The sequence below is a fragment of the Chrysemys picta genome, chromosome 2, assembly GCF_011386835.1.
Source record: "Chrysemys picta bellii isolate R12L10 chromosome 2, ASM1138683v2, whole genome shotgun sequence".
NCBI lineage: Eukaryota > Metazoa > Chordata > Testudines > Emydidae > Chrysemys > Chrysemys picta.
Window position 1 is genome coordinate 127455391 of NC_088792.1, and position 17497 is coordinate 127472887.

General features: G+C 45.6%; 1 protein-coding gene across 9 annotated transcripts in view; it reads right to left on the bottom strand.

Annotated features, from left to right (window-relative positions):
• The window catches only part of NFX1 (nuclear transcription factor, X-box binding 1), a 195314-nt gene that overhangs the window by 26979 nt on the left and 150838 nt on the right, over positions 1–17497 (bottom strand). For 6 of the 9 annotated variants that reach the window (XR_010598514.1, XM_005312595.5, XM_065584166.1 and 3 more), the window contains exon 18: positions 3342–3443. Coding sequence is in view for 5 of the 9 variants with exons in the window: in XM_005312595.5 (XP_005312652.1) it covers positions 3342–3443 (102 nt within the window). In the remaining 4 variants the exon portion in view is untranslated. Of the gene's footprint in view, positions 1–3341; positions 3444–5116; positions 5202–6436; positions 6524–17497 lie in introns of those variants that run through there. The other 3 variants (XR_006172445.2, XR_006172451.2, XR_006172450.2) reach the window with 3 other exon arrangements.

Here is a 17497-nt window from a genome sequence, read left to right on the forward strand (position 1 = left end):
CCCAGGATTGCATTAAATTTTTTGGCCACAGCATCACACTGGGAGCTCACATTCAGCTGATTATCCACCATAACCCCCAAATCTTTTTCAAGAGTCACTGCTTCCCAGGATAGAGTTCCCCATCCTGTAAGTATGCCATACACTCTTCATTGCTAGATATACATACACTCATTTAGCCATATGAAAATCCATATTGTTTGCTTGTACTCAGTTTATCAAGCAAATCCAGATTGTTCAGTGACTTTTCCTCTTCATTATTTATCACTCCCAACCAAACCAACCCTGATATATTGGGGTTTACAATAGAGGTCACTGCTCAGTGTGATCAATTTGTTGAAAGAGGTAATTGATTCTATAATTGACAATTATTACTTGTGCAGCCATGTAGTTCCAGAGTTCTTCAAGGTACCAACAAAGTCGCATCATGTCTTACTTGCACAAACCAATGGAAGGGACCTTTCTTTGACACCCCCATTCTTTCCATCTGTTTTGTTTTTGATTCACATACACATTTGCAGTTCCACGTTTCAATACATTGCCTTTTCACAAACAGTTTACTTGGCAGTATCTGAGAGATGCCAACTTTAGCAGCAGCTTCCTGATAATTACTCTTTTGATTACAGTATCCAACAATGCTGATAACAGCAACAGGAGAAAAGTGTCTGCTTCCTCAACAGCAGTGACCCAAAGCAGGCAATGGCACTCTAACAGACAAGCAGCAGTGCTGCAAGCTTCCTCAGGAGCAGTGTCTGGCCCAAAGAAGGCACTGTCTCTATAATAAGCAGACTCCCTCAATCCTCTCAGCAGGAGAAAGAGGCTCAGTGGCCTATCATGCAAAAGACTTGTTACAATATCTAACTTTTCCTTTCTTCCACATAAAAGAAGAATGAGATGGATTTTTTCAATAAAGACCATTATGCTTCAAAGATTTCTATGGTTAATTTCCAAGAAGTCAATTAGGGCACCCCCCAAAGCTCATTCGTAGACCATCAATGGTCTGCAGATTACGGGTTGAGAATCACTGCCCTAATAAACTAGACAAAAGTTAACTATATGCAAATGTGGGAATAACCCAAACCAGAGATTTCTTCAGTTCTGAGAGGACACATTTGCAGTAAGATCAAGTTGTTTGTTCTCACATACAGAAAAAATTCTATTTTGGAGACTGATGAGAATTAGCAAGCAGTCCATCCAAGAAAGAAAAAAGAAAAGAAAAAAAAAAAAAGACAACGTTGGGGAGGGAAAAGAAAGAAGGAAATGAGATTTCAAGGGAGAATAGCAGATTGGAGGATGCAGTGACCAAGTGAAGCATCTGAAGAAGCCGTTACATATACTTTGTATTGATTTGTATATGTAGAGATTACCAGCTGGTTTGTGTCCAAAAAGCAGAGAGATCTTGTAAAATATTCTTAGACTAGACACTATCTACCTTTTGTATAAACAGACTAATCTGGAGAGGGTTGTCCCAGTACTTTGAGTGTGTTCTTTCCAGGAGAGAAGACAAATAAAACATCTGATTTTCTAAAAGATTTAGTCCTGTCCAGGTACAATTTGACTGCTCTTTAAACATTCAAATGGTGCAATCTGATCTCTTGAAGATGAAAAAGTTTAGGATAAAATGTGAGAATGTGGTCCTGATGAGGAGTTTTTCTTGGACTGTAGATTATTTAATACCTTATGCTTCTGCTATTGGAGTCGGAATATCTTGAAACTATTTGAAATATTCTAAGGGAGAAACTGGAGTACTCTATCATGATGTCCTTGGGAGAAGAGAAGGAATTCTGAGGATTCTGGCCTACAGACACTGCTCCAGCTTGTTATCCAAACAGGAAGATTCTGTGTCCCCTACCTGAGGTGCTGATGAAACCATGACTGATGTTATTCTTGATACCACAGGAGCTGAACTTACTATGGTTTATTTATGAACTGTAGGTGCTGGGGGTATAATTGCTCTAGGGTTCTTTCAGTGATTGTGGTTAAGAAATTTTGAGTTCACAGAAGTGGCATTGATTGAGGCGCCATAACAGGGTAGTTAGTCCATAAGGGTAAGGTAGGGGAAAAGCTCTTAAAGTGGGTAAGGGTAAGGAGATGAAAAACACATCAAATAGCTGGATCCAGAGGGAGGAACCAAGTGGGTTTTTTGTTCCAAAGTTGAGATGCTTTGGAATAGGAGTCAGAGGTATGTAGAACCCGCACATTTGGTGTTGTATGTGAATTTTCAGAACTAATGAAACTATAGGCTTTGGTTTTGGAGTGATAGAAAGCCTTTGACTTGAGTGAACTGAAATTTCCTCCTGTGAAATGAAGGACTCATTTGGATCATCACTAATCAATCAAGACTGGTGGTTCCAGGTAAAGAACTGAACTGAGAACCTATGCTGTGGTAAGAGATTGAGGCAAACCCTGCAACACTCGGGAGTTCAATAAATGCACCAAAGTACACTTCCATACTGGGGAATGCTTTCCATTGCAAAACCAGAGGCAACAATGTGAGCACCAGCTTGTGTCTTGGTGCCAGCAATAGCAACTTGCTCTATGGCACTGGGGCCCCTTGTGTTTCCAAGATATTTACAGTTCCAGCCTTGTTGGAATCATAACAAGGAGCCTTTACTATCTCTCTGACTTCCTCAAAAGAGGAGCGCCTCAGAAGTGAGACTGTCAAAATCCAGACAAATCTGCAGTAAAAATCTGCTCACTGTGTACAGAAACAGCAGACAGGCTGCCTCCCTGTGGCTCAGCAGGCAGCACAGCTGAGAAACAATGTATGCAATCCCTACATGCTGGCCAGATATGTAAGAATACAAATAAGCTGTGCTGAGGGGGCATGTGAGGGGTGTAAATTGCCTGACACTTGGTAGCCCTGGGCTTCAAAAAAATTCTGACTTTTTTTTTGGCTCTTAGGCTTGTTTTTTAATGACTGTTAATGACAAACCCAATTTTGAGATGACCACAAAGTTATCTGACTGGGTTAAAAAAAAAACGAACACAGGAAATGTTAAATATGTAATTTTCAGGAGCTCTCTGAAGCCATGGCTGCAGAGGCACACATCCTTGTTCCATATCTGAAATACAATTCGGACAGCAGCATGCCTGCATTCAATACAGTAGGGAAATCATTCTAAATAACAAAAAAAAAAAAAAAAAAAACACACAACCAAAACCCCACAAACAAAGATTTGAAGATTCTTATGGAAACTGAATGAGAATCCTAAAATATCAGTATTGTTAATACAGACAGGCTGTTACCCACAACGCCGCACACTTTTTCAGCAACATACACATTTCAGTTCAACATTTATAGATTGCTAGAACCCCTCCCATACTTGATTCTTCATGATTACCTTGTTTGCTTCATTTCTTTTTTGGTAATCAGCCTACTGATTTCCACTGAGTCTCCAAGTTGCAGGTCTGTTAGTTTAGTGGCTATGGATATAGCAGCTATTCTGGAAGAAAAAAAACCCATTAGATTTTACTTAATTCATATGCAAAAAGATCACTTGGCAAATAGCATGGAACTACAGACTAGTAGTCCAGGTGAGACACCAGAGAAATAAATAAGTTGAAGGAGCCTGCCATTATACTCCATACCACTACTTTAAGGTTATGGAGCGTGGAAAAGGAAAAGACTTTTTAAACTGTGTGGCCAGCTGGGATAGTAGGTGACATACACCAGCATAAGAGTTAGAGGCATTTGTGGGAGCGGGAAGTGGTGGCTGACATGCAAGACTCTAAGGGCTTGGCTACACTCTGGAATTCACGCTGTGAAGCGCGAATGTAGTCGCGCCGCCAGTGCTGCGAGAGAGCTCTCACAGAACTGTACGTACTCCATCTCTCCAAGGGGAGTAGCTTGCAGCGATGCGAGCGAGCATGCAGTGCTGCAGGCTCTGATTGCACTGGCGCGTTACAGAGCTGCACTCGGGGGTGGGGGGACATTTTCACACCCGAGCGCAGCAAGTTGCAGCGCTGTACAGCGCCAGTATAGCCAAGGCCTAAGCTACACAAGAACAGGACTCCACTCCTAACTACCCTTTATAGAGAAAACACCAAGAGAGAGAGATGCAAAGAAGGAATGCAAAGCTGCATGCAGAAAAGCTGAGGAATGAAAGATGTCAGGGAAATTATCATTTTTGTAGATTTTACACAAAACACATTTATGTTGCATCTTGGTAAAAATGTAATGTGTCAATTCGCAAGGTTGCATAATTACATTCTAAAGCTAAGTTGGATGAAGCCTGGCTTATGCTCTGATTGAAGATATCAAAGGAAACCCGTGTGTTCAGAAAGTGGTGTGGGAAACGCGGCAGATGACATGCTATTGAATACATGCTACTGGAGATGTCAACTTCAAAATGTGATGTAAAACTAAGGCCAGGTCTACACTACCCCCCAATTCGAACTAAGGTACGCAACTACGTTATTCACGTAGCTGAAGTTCGAAGTACCTTAGTTCGAACTTACCTTGGTCCACACTCGGCAGGCAGGCTCCCCCGTCGACTCCGCGGTACTCCTCTCGCCGAGCTGGAGTACCGCAGTCGACGGCGAGCACTTCCGGGTTCGACTTATCGCGTCCAGACTAGACGGGATAAGTCGAACCCAGAAGTTCGATTGCCAGCCGCCGAACTAGCGGGTAAGTGTAGCCAAGGCCTTTGACTCTTACCAGAGTCACTAAAATACCCCATGGCATTTTTCAGAAGAGTAAAGAAGTTAACCCACTTTCCTGGTCAAATGTCAGTATCTGCCTAACTAATATCATTTGTGAAAAAAATTCTTCATATCCCTGTTAAAAAAAAAAAGTAAAACAGCTGTCACATTTCAACCCTCATATAACTGTATTTTAATTGTGGATAACGAACCCTGAAAATACAGCCTATAACACACTTTGGAAACATTTTAGGAAGAAAAGCATTACACAAACTGTAATGAAACAGTAGCAACTCTATAGGTAAAAGACCACCTATATCTAACTTTCTGTGAAGAAAAAAAACAACGATGATTTTCTTCCTGAAATTTCTCATGTTTATAGTGAATCATAAAAGGTGAATTTCTGAAGAAAATTTGAAGTTAATATGGCATGCCAATTTTGAAATAAATCTGAAAAGGAAGAATTCTGTCTTACTTGAGAATTTTCTCTCTTGCCACTCTTCACGTCAGACAGTCCCCACAGTGGAGCGCCACTGTCAAACTATCTGAGATGGAGGATCCTAGAAAGAAAATACTCAGGTAAGAGAATTTTCCCTTCTTCATTTCTTTCATATGCCAGTCTTCACAGAGGCATGCAGAAAGCAGTTGATCATCCTTAGGGAGGGAGGGGAGGATACAACTCAACTATGTAAAAAATTAAGACACTGGGAGGCACCATGTTCCATAACAGACTTCTACTAAATGCATCAGCAGAGGAAAGGATGTTGATTATACTATTTTGAGAAAGTGTGGATGGAAGACCATATAATGGCTTTTACAGACCTCCTCACCCATGAAATTGCTGCTCCTTCCACAGAGTAAGCAGTATTGGAAGGAGCTGTGAATGCCTTGTGTATACGCAAACACCTTTACCCCATTGACAGCCTTTTCACATCCAACTTACGCTCTTCCATTACCTTAGAACAGGTGTAGTCAATTTTTTGTCAATGTCCAAATTTCTTGGTCAATGTCCAGACTACACAGAAAATTTAACCCCCCACCCAACAATGATAAATAAATGAAAAGATTTTGGGGTCTGTTCAAGAGTGTCTGGTGGTCCGAATTTGGCATGCAGTCCGCCTATTGACTACTCTTGCCTTAGAATGTTTTAATTCAACCAGAGTGACAACACTACTTTCTATTATAGGAAGAAGACGATGGTGACCTTGGAAATGAAGTCTTGGTCAGTTCAAAGAACTGTACGGGGAGATGTCAGCAAACCAGTAAAGTGCCTAAAACCACTATGGCTTATTGTTAAAAGCAGCCAAGTCAGCAGGCTGTAAATTAGCCATACCGCAGCCTCATCTTGACCAAGGCAGGAGGGGAGGGGATTTTGGGTGCCACAGAAAGGGCAGCTTGACCCCGCATCCTTCCTGATAAGAATTGTGTTGAAGTTGCTGATACATGCATTTTAGAAAAGCAGAATGTGCCCCCAGGAATGTCTATTAGGGCCTCCAGGCTGCAAACTCTGGAAAAACCCACACCTGGTTAATCAATAATCAGAAGGAACCTCTGCTTGACCATTGAAACTGCTTGCTAGACAAGTTTTCTTTAAGAGACATGTAATTCTATTACTAATGTATAAGTAAGGGGAAAAAGTTTGAAGTAGTTGGATTCTTCTGGACTCTCCCTCTGGATACATCTTGTGGTTCCCACCGGCAGATGGAAGATTTGGCCACGGGAAGCCTGCCGCTGTGCCACTCGAGAGCCACACTCAGCTTTAGTAATTATCAAGGGTTGGGGGTGTTTTACTAACCTGTTGCGGACGTGTGTAAGTGCTTGAGACTAAGCAAAGTTTAGCTTTACGTGAAAGCACTCGTGTTGTCCTGTTTGTGCCAGCCACCTCAAGAAAATGGGTAGAAGATCAGAAAAAGGATATTCTATAGAATTCACTCACTGAATCCAGAACAAGTTTATTCTTTCTCTAAAGTTAAAATAAACTAATACAATACTGTCAGCACCAAAATCCTTTGACACATCAGAAGATGAAGGATGAAATAGTCTATCTCCTACACATCACAACAATAAAGCCAGTTCTGTAGGTAGAGATTTTGGAAAGTGCATAAGATTCTTTATGGAACAAAGAGAAAAGATCACATGATGGCCATTCTAAAACTCAAAAAGTATATCAAGGGATTAATATTCCAGATGGAAATAGTGAAATCCATCATTACTGCATTGCTCTCTCAGGACTTCAGAATGTGAAGATAAACCTCCTGGAGATCTACTGAAGATATAATCAAGAAGAGTCTCCATAGATACTTCAGCTTCTGCTACAGCAGGAAACTTTTTCAATACAAAGACTCAGCTTTTTGTACAGGTATTTCACAAATATCATGTTATCCATCCCTTTAAGTAAAAGGGACACGTGATTACCCTCGTCTGGATGGCCTTCTTCTAAGGTCCTATTCACAGGTCAGTACTACGCATGGTCTAGCAGCTCTGCTAAATACCTTCAGGAACATGACCTTGAGCAAACTAGAAACAGCAAGCAAATTTACTGCCCTCACAAAGCTGCATTACCTACAGTATGCGCTGGTCATTGTCCAAGACAAAATCTTTACTTCAGAAGAGAGAGTAGCGAATATAGTTGTCACGGATTTGTCAAACAATAGCACACTTCTCCTACGGTAAATTTCTTTACTCCTGGGCTAGTTATGTCTTGCTTCACTTCCAGCCTGCAACTGCAGCAAATCAGTATATAAAGACCTCTGTCCAGAGTTAATGGTAGTATCCCTTGGCGAATTCATGCTTAATATTATTCTGGAACCCACCATCAGGTAGCTTCGGAAAAGCTAGTCACTACAATGGATACCAGATTTGAGAGACGTAGATATACAGCTTTAAGTTAAAGCAGTATAACAATATTCATTTAAGAGTTCATACATTTATTATAGGTGAGCTGGTAGTGACACCTATAGTTAAGGCTACACCCATCACTTACCATTATAAGACCTTGGATTCAACTGCTTATAAACTTTGTCAAACTTTAACCATTTGGGCTGAAATTTTCCACAGTGGGTATGTAACCCATGTTTTTTTTTTTTTTTTTTTTTTTTAATTTCAGCCAAAACTGTTCAATCATTTCTTAGAATCAGGTTAGGGAAAAATGTTTTGTCCATGTTAAAAAATTCATACAACTGTTTAGTTGAGCAATCCTAATGCCTCCATCTATTGGAGCATGGAATTGAAATTTGGCAGAGAGTTTTGCCTTGGTGCCCAAGATGTGCCTTTTGCTTTCACCACGAAAATCCACCCATAGTTCACCAAGTTATAAGCATTTGAAAATGGCACTTTGCATATGCTCAGTAGAGTCTTCCCAGGGTTTGACAGCTATATTTTCTAAAGATTGCATCTACCATGAGCATGCTCCAGCCCAAGGCTACAAAGCTGAGCAGGACTTTCCATGAACTTGCTCCTCGCAGATGCCAGATGTTGCTGTGCCTCTGGACACAGGAACTGAGAGCAGGGAGACTGTCACTCCTGTATTCTCAATAGTCCAGGCAAATTAGAAGCGAAGCAGAAAAACAGTTACCTACCTTTCGTAACTATTGTTCTTTGAGATGTGTTACTCATGTCCATTCCAATTAGGTGTGTGTGTGCTGTGTGCACAGAAGCCAGGTGGTTTTTCCCCTAGCGGTACCCATCAGGTCGGTTCAGGTGCTCCCTGGAGTCATGCCTCCATGGCGCCGTATATGGGTCCTTCAGTTCCTTCTTGCTGGCATTGCTCCGACAGAGGGGTAGGCGGGTGGGTCTTGGAATGGACATGAGCAATATATCTCAAAGAACAATAGTTATGAAAGGTAAGTAACCATTTTTTCTTTTTCGAGTGCTTGCTCATGTTGATTCCAATCAGGACCCAAGCAGGAACTTGGAGGTGGGGTTGGAGCTCATGGATTCGCTAATTGAAGCACTGCTCTGCTGAGGGCTGCATCGTCCCTAGCCTGCTGGGTAATGGCGTAGTGAGAAGTAAAAGTGTGGATTGATCACCATGCTGCAGCCCTGAAAATTTCTTGGGTCAGAACCTGTGCCAGGAACGCCGCTGAAGATGCCTGCACCCTTGTGGAGTGCACTGTCAGCACTGTGGCAGGTACTTTAGCCAGATCGTAGCAGGTCCAGATACAGGATGTGATCCATGATGAAATTCTTTGGGACGAGACTGGGAGCCCCTTCATTCTGTCTACTACTGTGACAAATAGTTGCTTAGATTTTCTAAACAGCTTCGTCTGCTCGATATAGAAAGCTGACGCCCAGCGAACATCCAAAGAGTGGAGTTTTTGCTCACGGCTATTTGCGTGTGGCTTAGGATAAAAAACTGGAAGGAAAATGTCCTGATTAACATGAAACTGGGAGGAGACCTTCAGGAGGAAGGCTGGGTGCTGCCAAAGCTGAACCGTGTCCTTATAGAACGCTGTGCAAGTAGGTTCAGATGTTAGTACCTTAAGCTCGGAAACCCTGCTGGCATAGGTTATTGCCAGCAGAAATGCTACCTTCCATGAGACAGAGCGAGTGAGCGAGCAAGCAATGAGCATGTCGCTAGTGGTTCAAAGGGGGGGCCCCCATTTGGAAAGAACAAGGTTAAGGTCCCAGGCTGGGATTGGTTGTCGTACTTGAGGGTACAGACTGTCAAGTCCTTTAAGAAAGTGTCCAACTATCGGGTTGGCGAAAGCCGATCGGCCAGACATGCCTGAGTGAAAGGCAGAAATGGCAGCCAAGTAGACTTTTATTGATGACAGAGAGCCCCTATCGCTTCAGGTGCAGAAGGTAATCCAAGATATGAGGTATTGACGAGGGCATAGGAGACGTGTGTCTCTTTGATGACCAAATTGTGAATCTCTTCCATTTGGTTAGGTAGGTGGCCCTAGTAGACAGTTTCCTATTGCCAAGGAGGACTTCCCTAACTGGATCAGAGCAAGCAAGCTCCATCGGATTTAGCCATGGAGCTTTCAAGCTGTGAGGTGGAGAGATTTGAGGTTGGGATGCCGAAGACAGCTGTGGTCCTGGGTTATCAGGTCTGGGAGCAGCGGTAGAGTGATCGGAGTTGTAGTAGGAAGAGAGCCTAAGACATAAGCCCTTGTATCAGAGGCCTGGTATAAAGCAGGACCTGCTCACAGAATCTTGCAAGAACAGGGCTGATATTACAGGAATACACATTCCTAAGAAGTGCTAGTCACAGAGTACTCACGCAAACACTTCCAGATATCAAGTGGTACCAGAACATCCCGATATCGAGGATAGTATAAAAAACATTCCCCAAGGATAACAGGAACAGACTGACCCCTCCTAAAAGATAAGGTCAAGGATGACAGTATATAATAGAGATGTTTTGATCGAACCAACATGTACAAGGTGATGAGTGATAACTAGTCAGGAGGCAGTAACTACTGTAACTATGTCTGAGGTACAGTACTCATGTTTGTATCGCAGTATAAAGAGGGAGTATCTTTGTTTAGCCTAGGGAGGAACGGAAAGTCCCGCCGTTCACTGAGCTGGTCCATTGTTATGGGCATACATATATTAGTGATCCGGTAGAGTCTGCAGGATACTAGTACCATGCTTCGTCGACAATAAACCTGTGCCTTCGTCCCTTAACAGATCTTGTGGTCACTGGGTGGTTCACTTGAGGTCTGCAGTGCCAGCTATCTGCACAGGGCTGGGGCAGTACACAAAGGGAACATACACACACTTGCAGCCAAACATCTAATCACAGGAGTTTCTACTGACAGCTCCAGAAGAGACGTGTACCAGTGCTGACGTGGCCAGGCTAGAGCTACCAATATCAGAGAGGCTTCGTGCCTCCGAACCTTGAGTAGCACCTTGTGAACGAGCGGAATGGATGGAAGCACGTAAAGGAGGTGGTCCTTCCAAGGAAGAAGGAACATGTCCACGATCGGCTGTGATTCAGGAAGGAGCAGAACTGTGGACGCTTCCTGTTGTTTCTTGTCACGAACAAGTAAATCTGAGGAGTTCCCCACTGTTGAAAGATGGTGTTCATGATGTCCGGGTGGATGGACCACTCGTGGTTGTGAAAGGACCTGCTGAGATGATCTGCTAACTCGTTCTGAGCTCCAGGGAGATAAGATGCCTCCAAGTGTATCGAGTGGGCTATGCAAAAGTCCCACAGTTTGAGAGCTTCCTGGCACAGGGGAAAGGAGCGTGTTCCCCCTGTCTGTTTATATAAAACATCGTTGTTGTATTGTCTGTCATGACTGATACACATCTCCCCTCCAAGTGAGTTTGGAAGGTCTGGCATGCCAGACGGACTGCCCTCAGCACCCTGACGTTGATGTGAAGTGAGAGCTCTGTTTGGGACCAGAGGCCCTGAGTCCTGAGCTCCCCTAGATATGCTCCCCACCCCATCGCTGATGTGTCCGTGACCAAGAAAAGAGATGGTTGAGGTCTGGAGAAAGGAATCCCTGCACACAGAGCTTGCAGGTTGAGCCACAATAGGAGAGACTCGAGAACCGGCTGGGAAAGAGTGACTATGTTGTCTAGACTGTCCCGGTTTGGTCGATACACCGATGCTAGTCATGCCTGAAGGGGTCAGAGCCTCAGTCTGGCATGCTGCACTGCATAAATACAGGCAGTCATATGGCTGAGGAGCTTCAGGCAATTCCTTGCCCTTGCTGTGGTGCTATGGAATCATCTGATATCTTGTATGATGTTGCAAAGAGTCTGAAACTGTAACTCTGGTAGGAACATCTTGCCTTGTCTTGAGTCCAACACTGCCCCTATGAACTCTATCCTCTGAGTGGGGGACAGGGTTGATTTCTGCACATTCAGTAGAAGGCCAAAGATTATTGAAAGTTGATCTTATCAGGCTCACATGCAACTCCACTTGTGTTCCGCCTTGAAGAACTCTTATGTGGAGAGTGCCTCCAAAGCCTCTCCACAACTCTCCTGGGGAGGGGAGTCCTGCGGAGCCCGACTCGACTGACCCGTTGGTGGAGCAGGTGATGGGCTAGGTGGTGCCGCACTTGAGTGGCCCGATGTAGGTCTCACTGTGCTTGAGTCTTTCCATCCCAGTCTCGGTGTGGGTGAGTCTGGCTTCTTATTCTTGTGGGGCATCGGGGACTGGGAGTGGTGCCGTGCACTACCATGTGTGGAGCCCCTGTGCAGGGAGCCCTGCTGGTGCTGAGTGTCTTTATCAGAATCCTTTCTTGGCTCCGAAGTTTCCCATGTCAATGCTGGAGCTCTGCACACTGATGTCGAGGTACTAGGCATCAATTCAGCCGAACTCAACTCCGAGTGGGGATGGAGGGTGGCCCCCCTCAGAAGGATTTTTAACTGTTGGTCTCTTTATTTTTGAGTCTTGAGGCAGAATCCCCAACAGATCTTGCAACAGTTCTTCTGATGTGATTTACCCAGACACTTCAAGCAGGAAGCAAGAGTGTCACTCCTGGGCATAGGCTTGTTACAAGCTGCACAGGGTTTAAACCCTGGGGACTGAGGCATGCCCTGGTGCCAGGGAGGGGGTAGGGAAAACAGGGAGTAACCCCTAGAACAATTCCTTACTGGGAGTCTAACTATACAATGACTAAACTAACTACAACTAACTAACTAACTATTTACAGAGCACAGTCTGAAGACCATTAGGGAGAAGGCTTGCCGAAGCAAGAGACGATGAGCGTACTGGCTAACCATCAGAGGTGGTAAGAAGGAATTCAAGTGGCAGTGGGTTGGCAGGACTCTGTATACAGCGCCATGGAGGTGCAACTCCAGGGCGTGCATGAACCGAACTGACTAGATGGGAACCGCTAGGGGAAAATACTTCCAGCTACTGTGCATGTGGCATGGATACACCTAATTGCAATCGACATGAGCAAGTACTCAAAAGAACTGTTGCTCTTTGAGATGTGTTACTCATGTCCACTCCATTCTAGGTGTGTGCATGCCTCCATGCACCGTTGTCAGAAGCCGCATGTGCCATACCACGTAAGTACAACTTGAGGCACATGTGGGCAGTAGTGAGGGTAGTGGGTCCTCATGTGAGAGATCAGGTTGGACACAGTCTGGAAACATGCCTCCAGGAAAAAGGCTCTGGCCTGTGTAGAGTCAAGTATCGCTCCTATGAACTCTATACACTGCACAGGGGTCAGAGCTGATTTCTTTTGGTTTATTAATAGACCCAGATCGTGACAGGTGGAGTGCACCAGATCAGGGCTCCTTTTCACCTGGGCCTGAGAACTTTCCATGATGAGCCAGTCGTCGCGATACAGATAAACTTGTACACCTTGACTCCTCATAAGCGGCCACTGGTGCCATGCACTTTGTGAATACTCTCGGGGCAGATGAGAGGCCGAAGAGTAGCGCTGTGAATTGGAAATGGCGCTAGCCCACCACAAAGAATAGAAACTGTCTGTGACCTTTGAAAATGGAAATATGAAAGTATGCGTCCTTCAAGTCGAGGGCGGCATACCAGTCTCCTGGATCCAAGGAGGGGATGATGGATGCTAGGGAGACCATGCGAAACTTCAACTTCTTGAGATATTTGTTGAGGTGACACAGGTCCAGAATGGGTCGTAGGCCCCATTTTTGCCTTTGGAATTAGGAAATGAGAGGAATAAAACCCTTTCCCCCTCATGTCTTGAGCGACCTCTTCTACTGCCCCCAGGTGCAGGGGGTTCCAACCTCCTGAACAAAAGGTTGCTCGTGAGAAGGGTACCTGAAGAGGGATGGGGAAGGTGGGCAAGGGTTTTTTTTTTTGAAAACTGTAGAGTGTAGCCCAAAAATATTATGCTGAACACCCAACAGTCCCATGTTACACAGGATCATGCCAACAGGAAGGGATGTAGGCAGTTGAAAAATAAACTGGGGGAGGGGGTTTGGAGCCTGGAAATCGACTGGGGTGCCATCCTCATGCGCACCATCAGAATGCCTGCCTCGAGCACCTTTGATGTCTTACTTGACCAGACTGGGCAGGTGAATGAGAGGATGAGGGACAATGGTGCTTTAACCTCTTGTCTCTCTCCTTTCTTTTGCAGTGCCGTGTCGAGGGGGACCCCAGGGTCTGGGCGGAGGAGGCAGCCGGAACAGCTTTTTTGCAGCTTGCAGCATGTAAAGGCTTAGTGAACACAAGGTGACCTAAGAGTCCTTCAGGCCACTCAGCCTCCCATCTGTCTGTTCCGAAAAGAGTGCATTACCCTCGAAAGGGAGGTCTTGGATGGATGACGACATTTTCTGGGAGTGACCCGAGGATTGCAGCCACAAACTGTGTCTCATGGCCACAGCTGAGGCCACGACTCTGGCTGCTGAGTCAGTCGAGTCCCATGCCACCTGGAGAGAGTACCTCGCCACCATCTTTCCCTCCTCCAGAATGACTGCAAACTCCGTGCCAATGCCCTGATGCAGGGAGTCTCTGAACTCATTGAGGGAGTCCCATAAATTAAAATTTTATCTCCCCAACAGAGCCTGGAGGTTTGACATCCTGAGCTGAGACTGGCCACCGAACAAACTTTTCTTCCAAAAAAGGTCCAGTCTCTTTGCGTCCTGCCCCTGCCTGCCCCTTTTGTTGGCCACAGATACCACTAGTGACCCCAGGGGCAGGTGGGTATATAGATATTCAAACCCTTTGGCAGGGACAAAGTACTTCTTTTCTGTCTGCTTGGATGTTGGTGGAATAGAAGAAGGGGTTTGCCACAGAGCCTTCTCAATTCTTAGGACCACCTTGTGCACCAGCAGTGTGATCCTTGTTGGGGCTGCTGCTGTTAAGAAATCGAACAGGGGGTCTGTTGGCTCTATCAGCTCCTCCACCTCCAGCTTGTGTGCCTTAAAATCATCTGGGGGCTGAGTGTAAGGGCCCCACCACCACCTCATCCAGTGACGAAGATGACACCCCCCTACTTACGAGGCAAAGGGCTAAACTCATGCTCCAACTCAGATGATTCTCCCCTTTGGGACCAAGGGTGGGCCGTGGAGGCTTGTGTTTGGAGTTTGACTCCAGAAGCAGGGGACCGGTGCCTAAAGGGCGATGATTGACACCTCTCTTGGGAACGGTGCTGGGATGATGAGGAATGGTGCTGTGAGGGTGGAGAGCAATGCACCAAAGACTGTCTGGGGGACAGAGACCTGCGCTAGGGCATCAGTTGCCGGGAGGAGGGTCAGAACGGGGAATGCGGAGCCCAGTGTCTCAATGCAGGTGATCTGCACTGCATCAACGGGGACTGCGAGTGCGGTGCCGGTGTCCTGGGTCATTTGGCTGGGGACTGCGGTTGCGGAGCTGGGGATTGTGGTCACTGAGCCAGGGAATGACGCCTCTGCTCCAGAGACCAGCAATGGTCCACTACCCTTTGAGGCAGACCCATGGCTGGCTTGCCCTTGGACTGGGAAGCCTTAGCAGTATCTACTGCTGGACATGGCGTAGGCAGTGCCAAGAGGGCCATAAGGTTCCTAGCCACCTAGAAGACCTTGGGTGCCAAAAGGCACTAAACAAGTACGGGGGTCCCATACCACTTGGAGGAGTCGGAGGTGGAACCCTGGGTGGGCTGAGGGGTCCAGATGGAGAGGTACCCCCTTGGAGCTCCGGGGTGGGCAGGCAGCCCAAACAGGTTCTTTGCTCAACACCCTATTTCCCTCTTTACTTGGTGCTGGGGAGCCATGCTGCTTTTTCTGGTGCTTCTTAGGCACCTGCGAGGGGGAGCGGTGCTGAGAGGAACTCGGTGCCGGCGGGGCACTCTGCACTGACGTGGATGTACTAGGCGTTGAATTGAGGGAGCGGGATGGCTCCGACACTGGGCGAAGTGCAGCCTCCCTGAGGAGGGCTTTAAGTTAAATGTCTGATTCTTTTTCGGTCGTTGGCCTAAAGTTTTTACAAATCCTGCACCTCTCCTTCACATGCGACTCCCCAAGCACTTTAGGCAGCTGCTATGGGGGTGCTAACTGGCATAGGCTTGTTGCAGACTGAGCACGGCTTGAAGCCCGGGAACCAGGGCAAGCCCCGTTCCTGGGACGAGATCCCTAATGGGGACACTAACCATAGAACACTATACAAACGACTAACGCTAATTAACTATGAAAACCGCTATATCACTTGCAAATGCAAGAGGAGGGCACTCCAACCAACCGTCACAGCCGATAAGAAGGAACTGAGACGGTGCAGAGCCGGTGGTACCTCATATACCAGGGCATGATCACAGGACTGCAGAGGGTGCCAAAGCTGGCCCTACGGATACTGCTAAGACAAAAAATTCTGACAATGGTGCACATGGGCGGGCACACACCTAGAATGGAATCAACAGGTGCAAGCACTCGAAGAAGCAGCCTTGCTGGAATGCAGAGAGGTGAGGAACTGGGCCTGGGGGGAGCAAGGGGATGATGGAAGACTCATACCAGGACGAGAAGTCAGGGGATTGGGAGAGACTGGGATGAGGAGCCAAGGGGAAACTGGGATTCAGATGAGGACAGGTTGGAGTGACCAGGGGCAGAAGGATCTCAAAGCACTCGAGCACACTTCTCTCAAAACCTGGAATTCCTAGATTCCTGAGTTTCAACAATCCTCTCCTGTCAGCAAACAGCTGTAAAATCTACTGGCAAAGTATGTCTCATCCCCCTCTAGTCGGTTGTCCACATAGAAGAAGACAACTTACTACTACTACTACTACTACTACTATCAGTTATTTTTCTAGCTCAAGAGGTAGAAGTAGGGGTTGTGGAGCTAACAGTTCTAACCTTACTGATGAACCATCTGGGAGTTAATACGGTTCTTCATAATGGAATTTACATTTCCCCCCACTTTGGTTGTATAAAAACTTAGTAAAATTACACACAAAAAACTATGTTAAATGTCAGTTAATATTGCAAAGTTAAGAACTCAATAGCTGGGCAAGTCACTTAAACCAGACTGTTTACAGGTGGTCACTGTGTCCTCCTCATGTTCTGGTGCTCCACTTAACATCCTAAGATCTGTTTAGCAGAAGTGCTGAGAGGGCTCATAGCTGAAAAATTAAGTCAATGAGAACTGTGCTCTGAACAAATAAAGTGCTATAAATGCTAAGTTCTTAAAAATCAGGCCACAAGCATTTTAGACAGCCTGACAATAGAATATTTTTCGTAGCATATGAGGGTTCTCTGAATATAACAAACGTAGCATATGAGGGGTTCTCTGAATATAACAGAGACAAAAGAATGGTCCTCTCTCTTGAAGGAAAGGAAAACACAGCAAGGCAAAAGTGGCCTGTGAGTTAGGCAGTCTTTCTGGATTCAGCTCTTTGGACTTGGTCTATCAGCGAGTCTCTTGTCTTGTAGAGGGGTCTACCTCTAGCCCCTCCTCTTGGGGCATCTTGCTTTGTAGCTAGTCTGTGTAGCTTTGGGAGAGGTAAGGCCTGTCTCCCTCTTGGCTGACCTGTCTCTGTTGTCAGCAGCCTCTGAGGTGGAGCAGCCCTCCTATTCACTGCCTCTTCCTGTGGCAGATTTCTGTTTTTAAGCTCCCCGCTTTTCCAGGCAGAACAAGGCTTACAAGTGTGCCTCATTAATGCTGAACAGGTCCAGAACAGCTCCTTAGTCTCCTCTCCATTAGAATGAGGGCATGTCCCTTCATACCCTGTCAGGATGCTAAAAAATGTCTTTCCAATTTATATAAATTATTTTATAAATCTTTGGACCAGTAAATTTTCTTTTATATTCTTTCCAGATGAGAAGAGTGCATTATTATTACACGTCTCCTTACCTGTTAAAGGCATGTGTGGAATATTATCAAAGTATTCCTTCATCAGTTTCATAGAGTAGGAGTCACTCAGTAACAAACCATTAGATATTCAGATAGTTGCAGTATCTTGTCATAGAATATTAGGGTTGGAAGAGACCTCAGGAGGGCATCTAG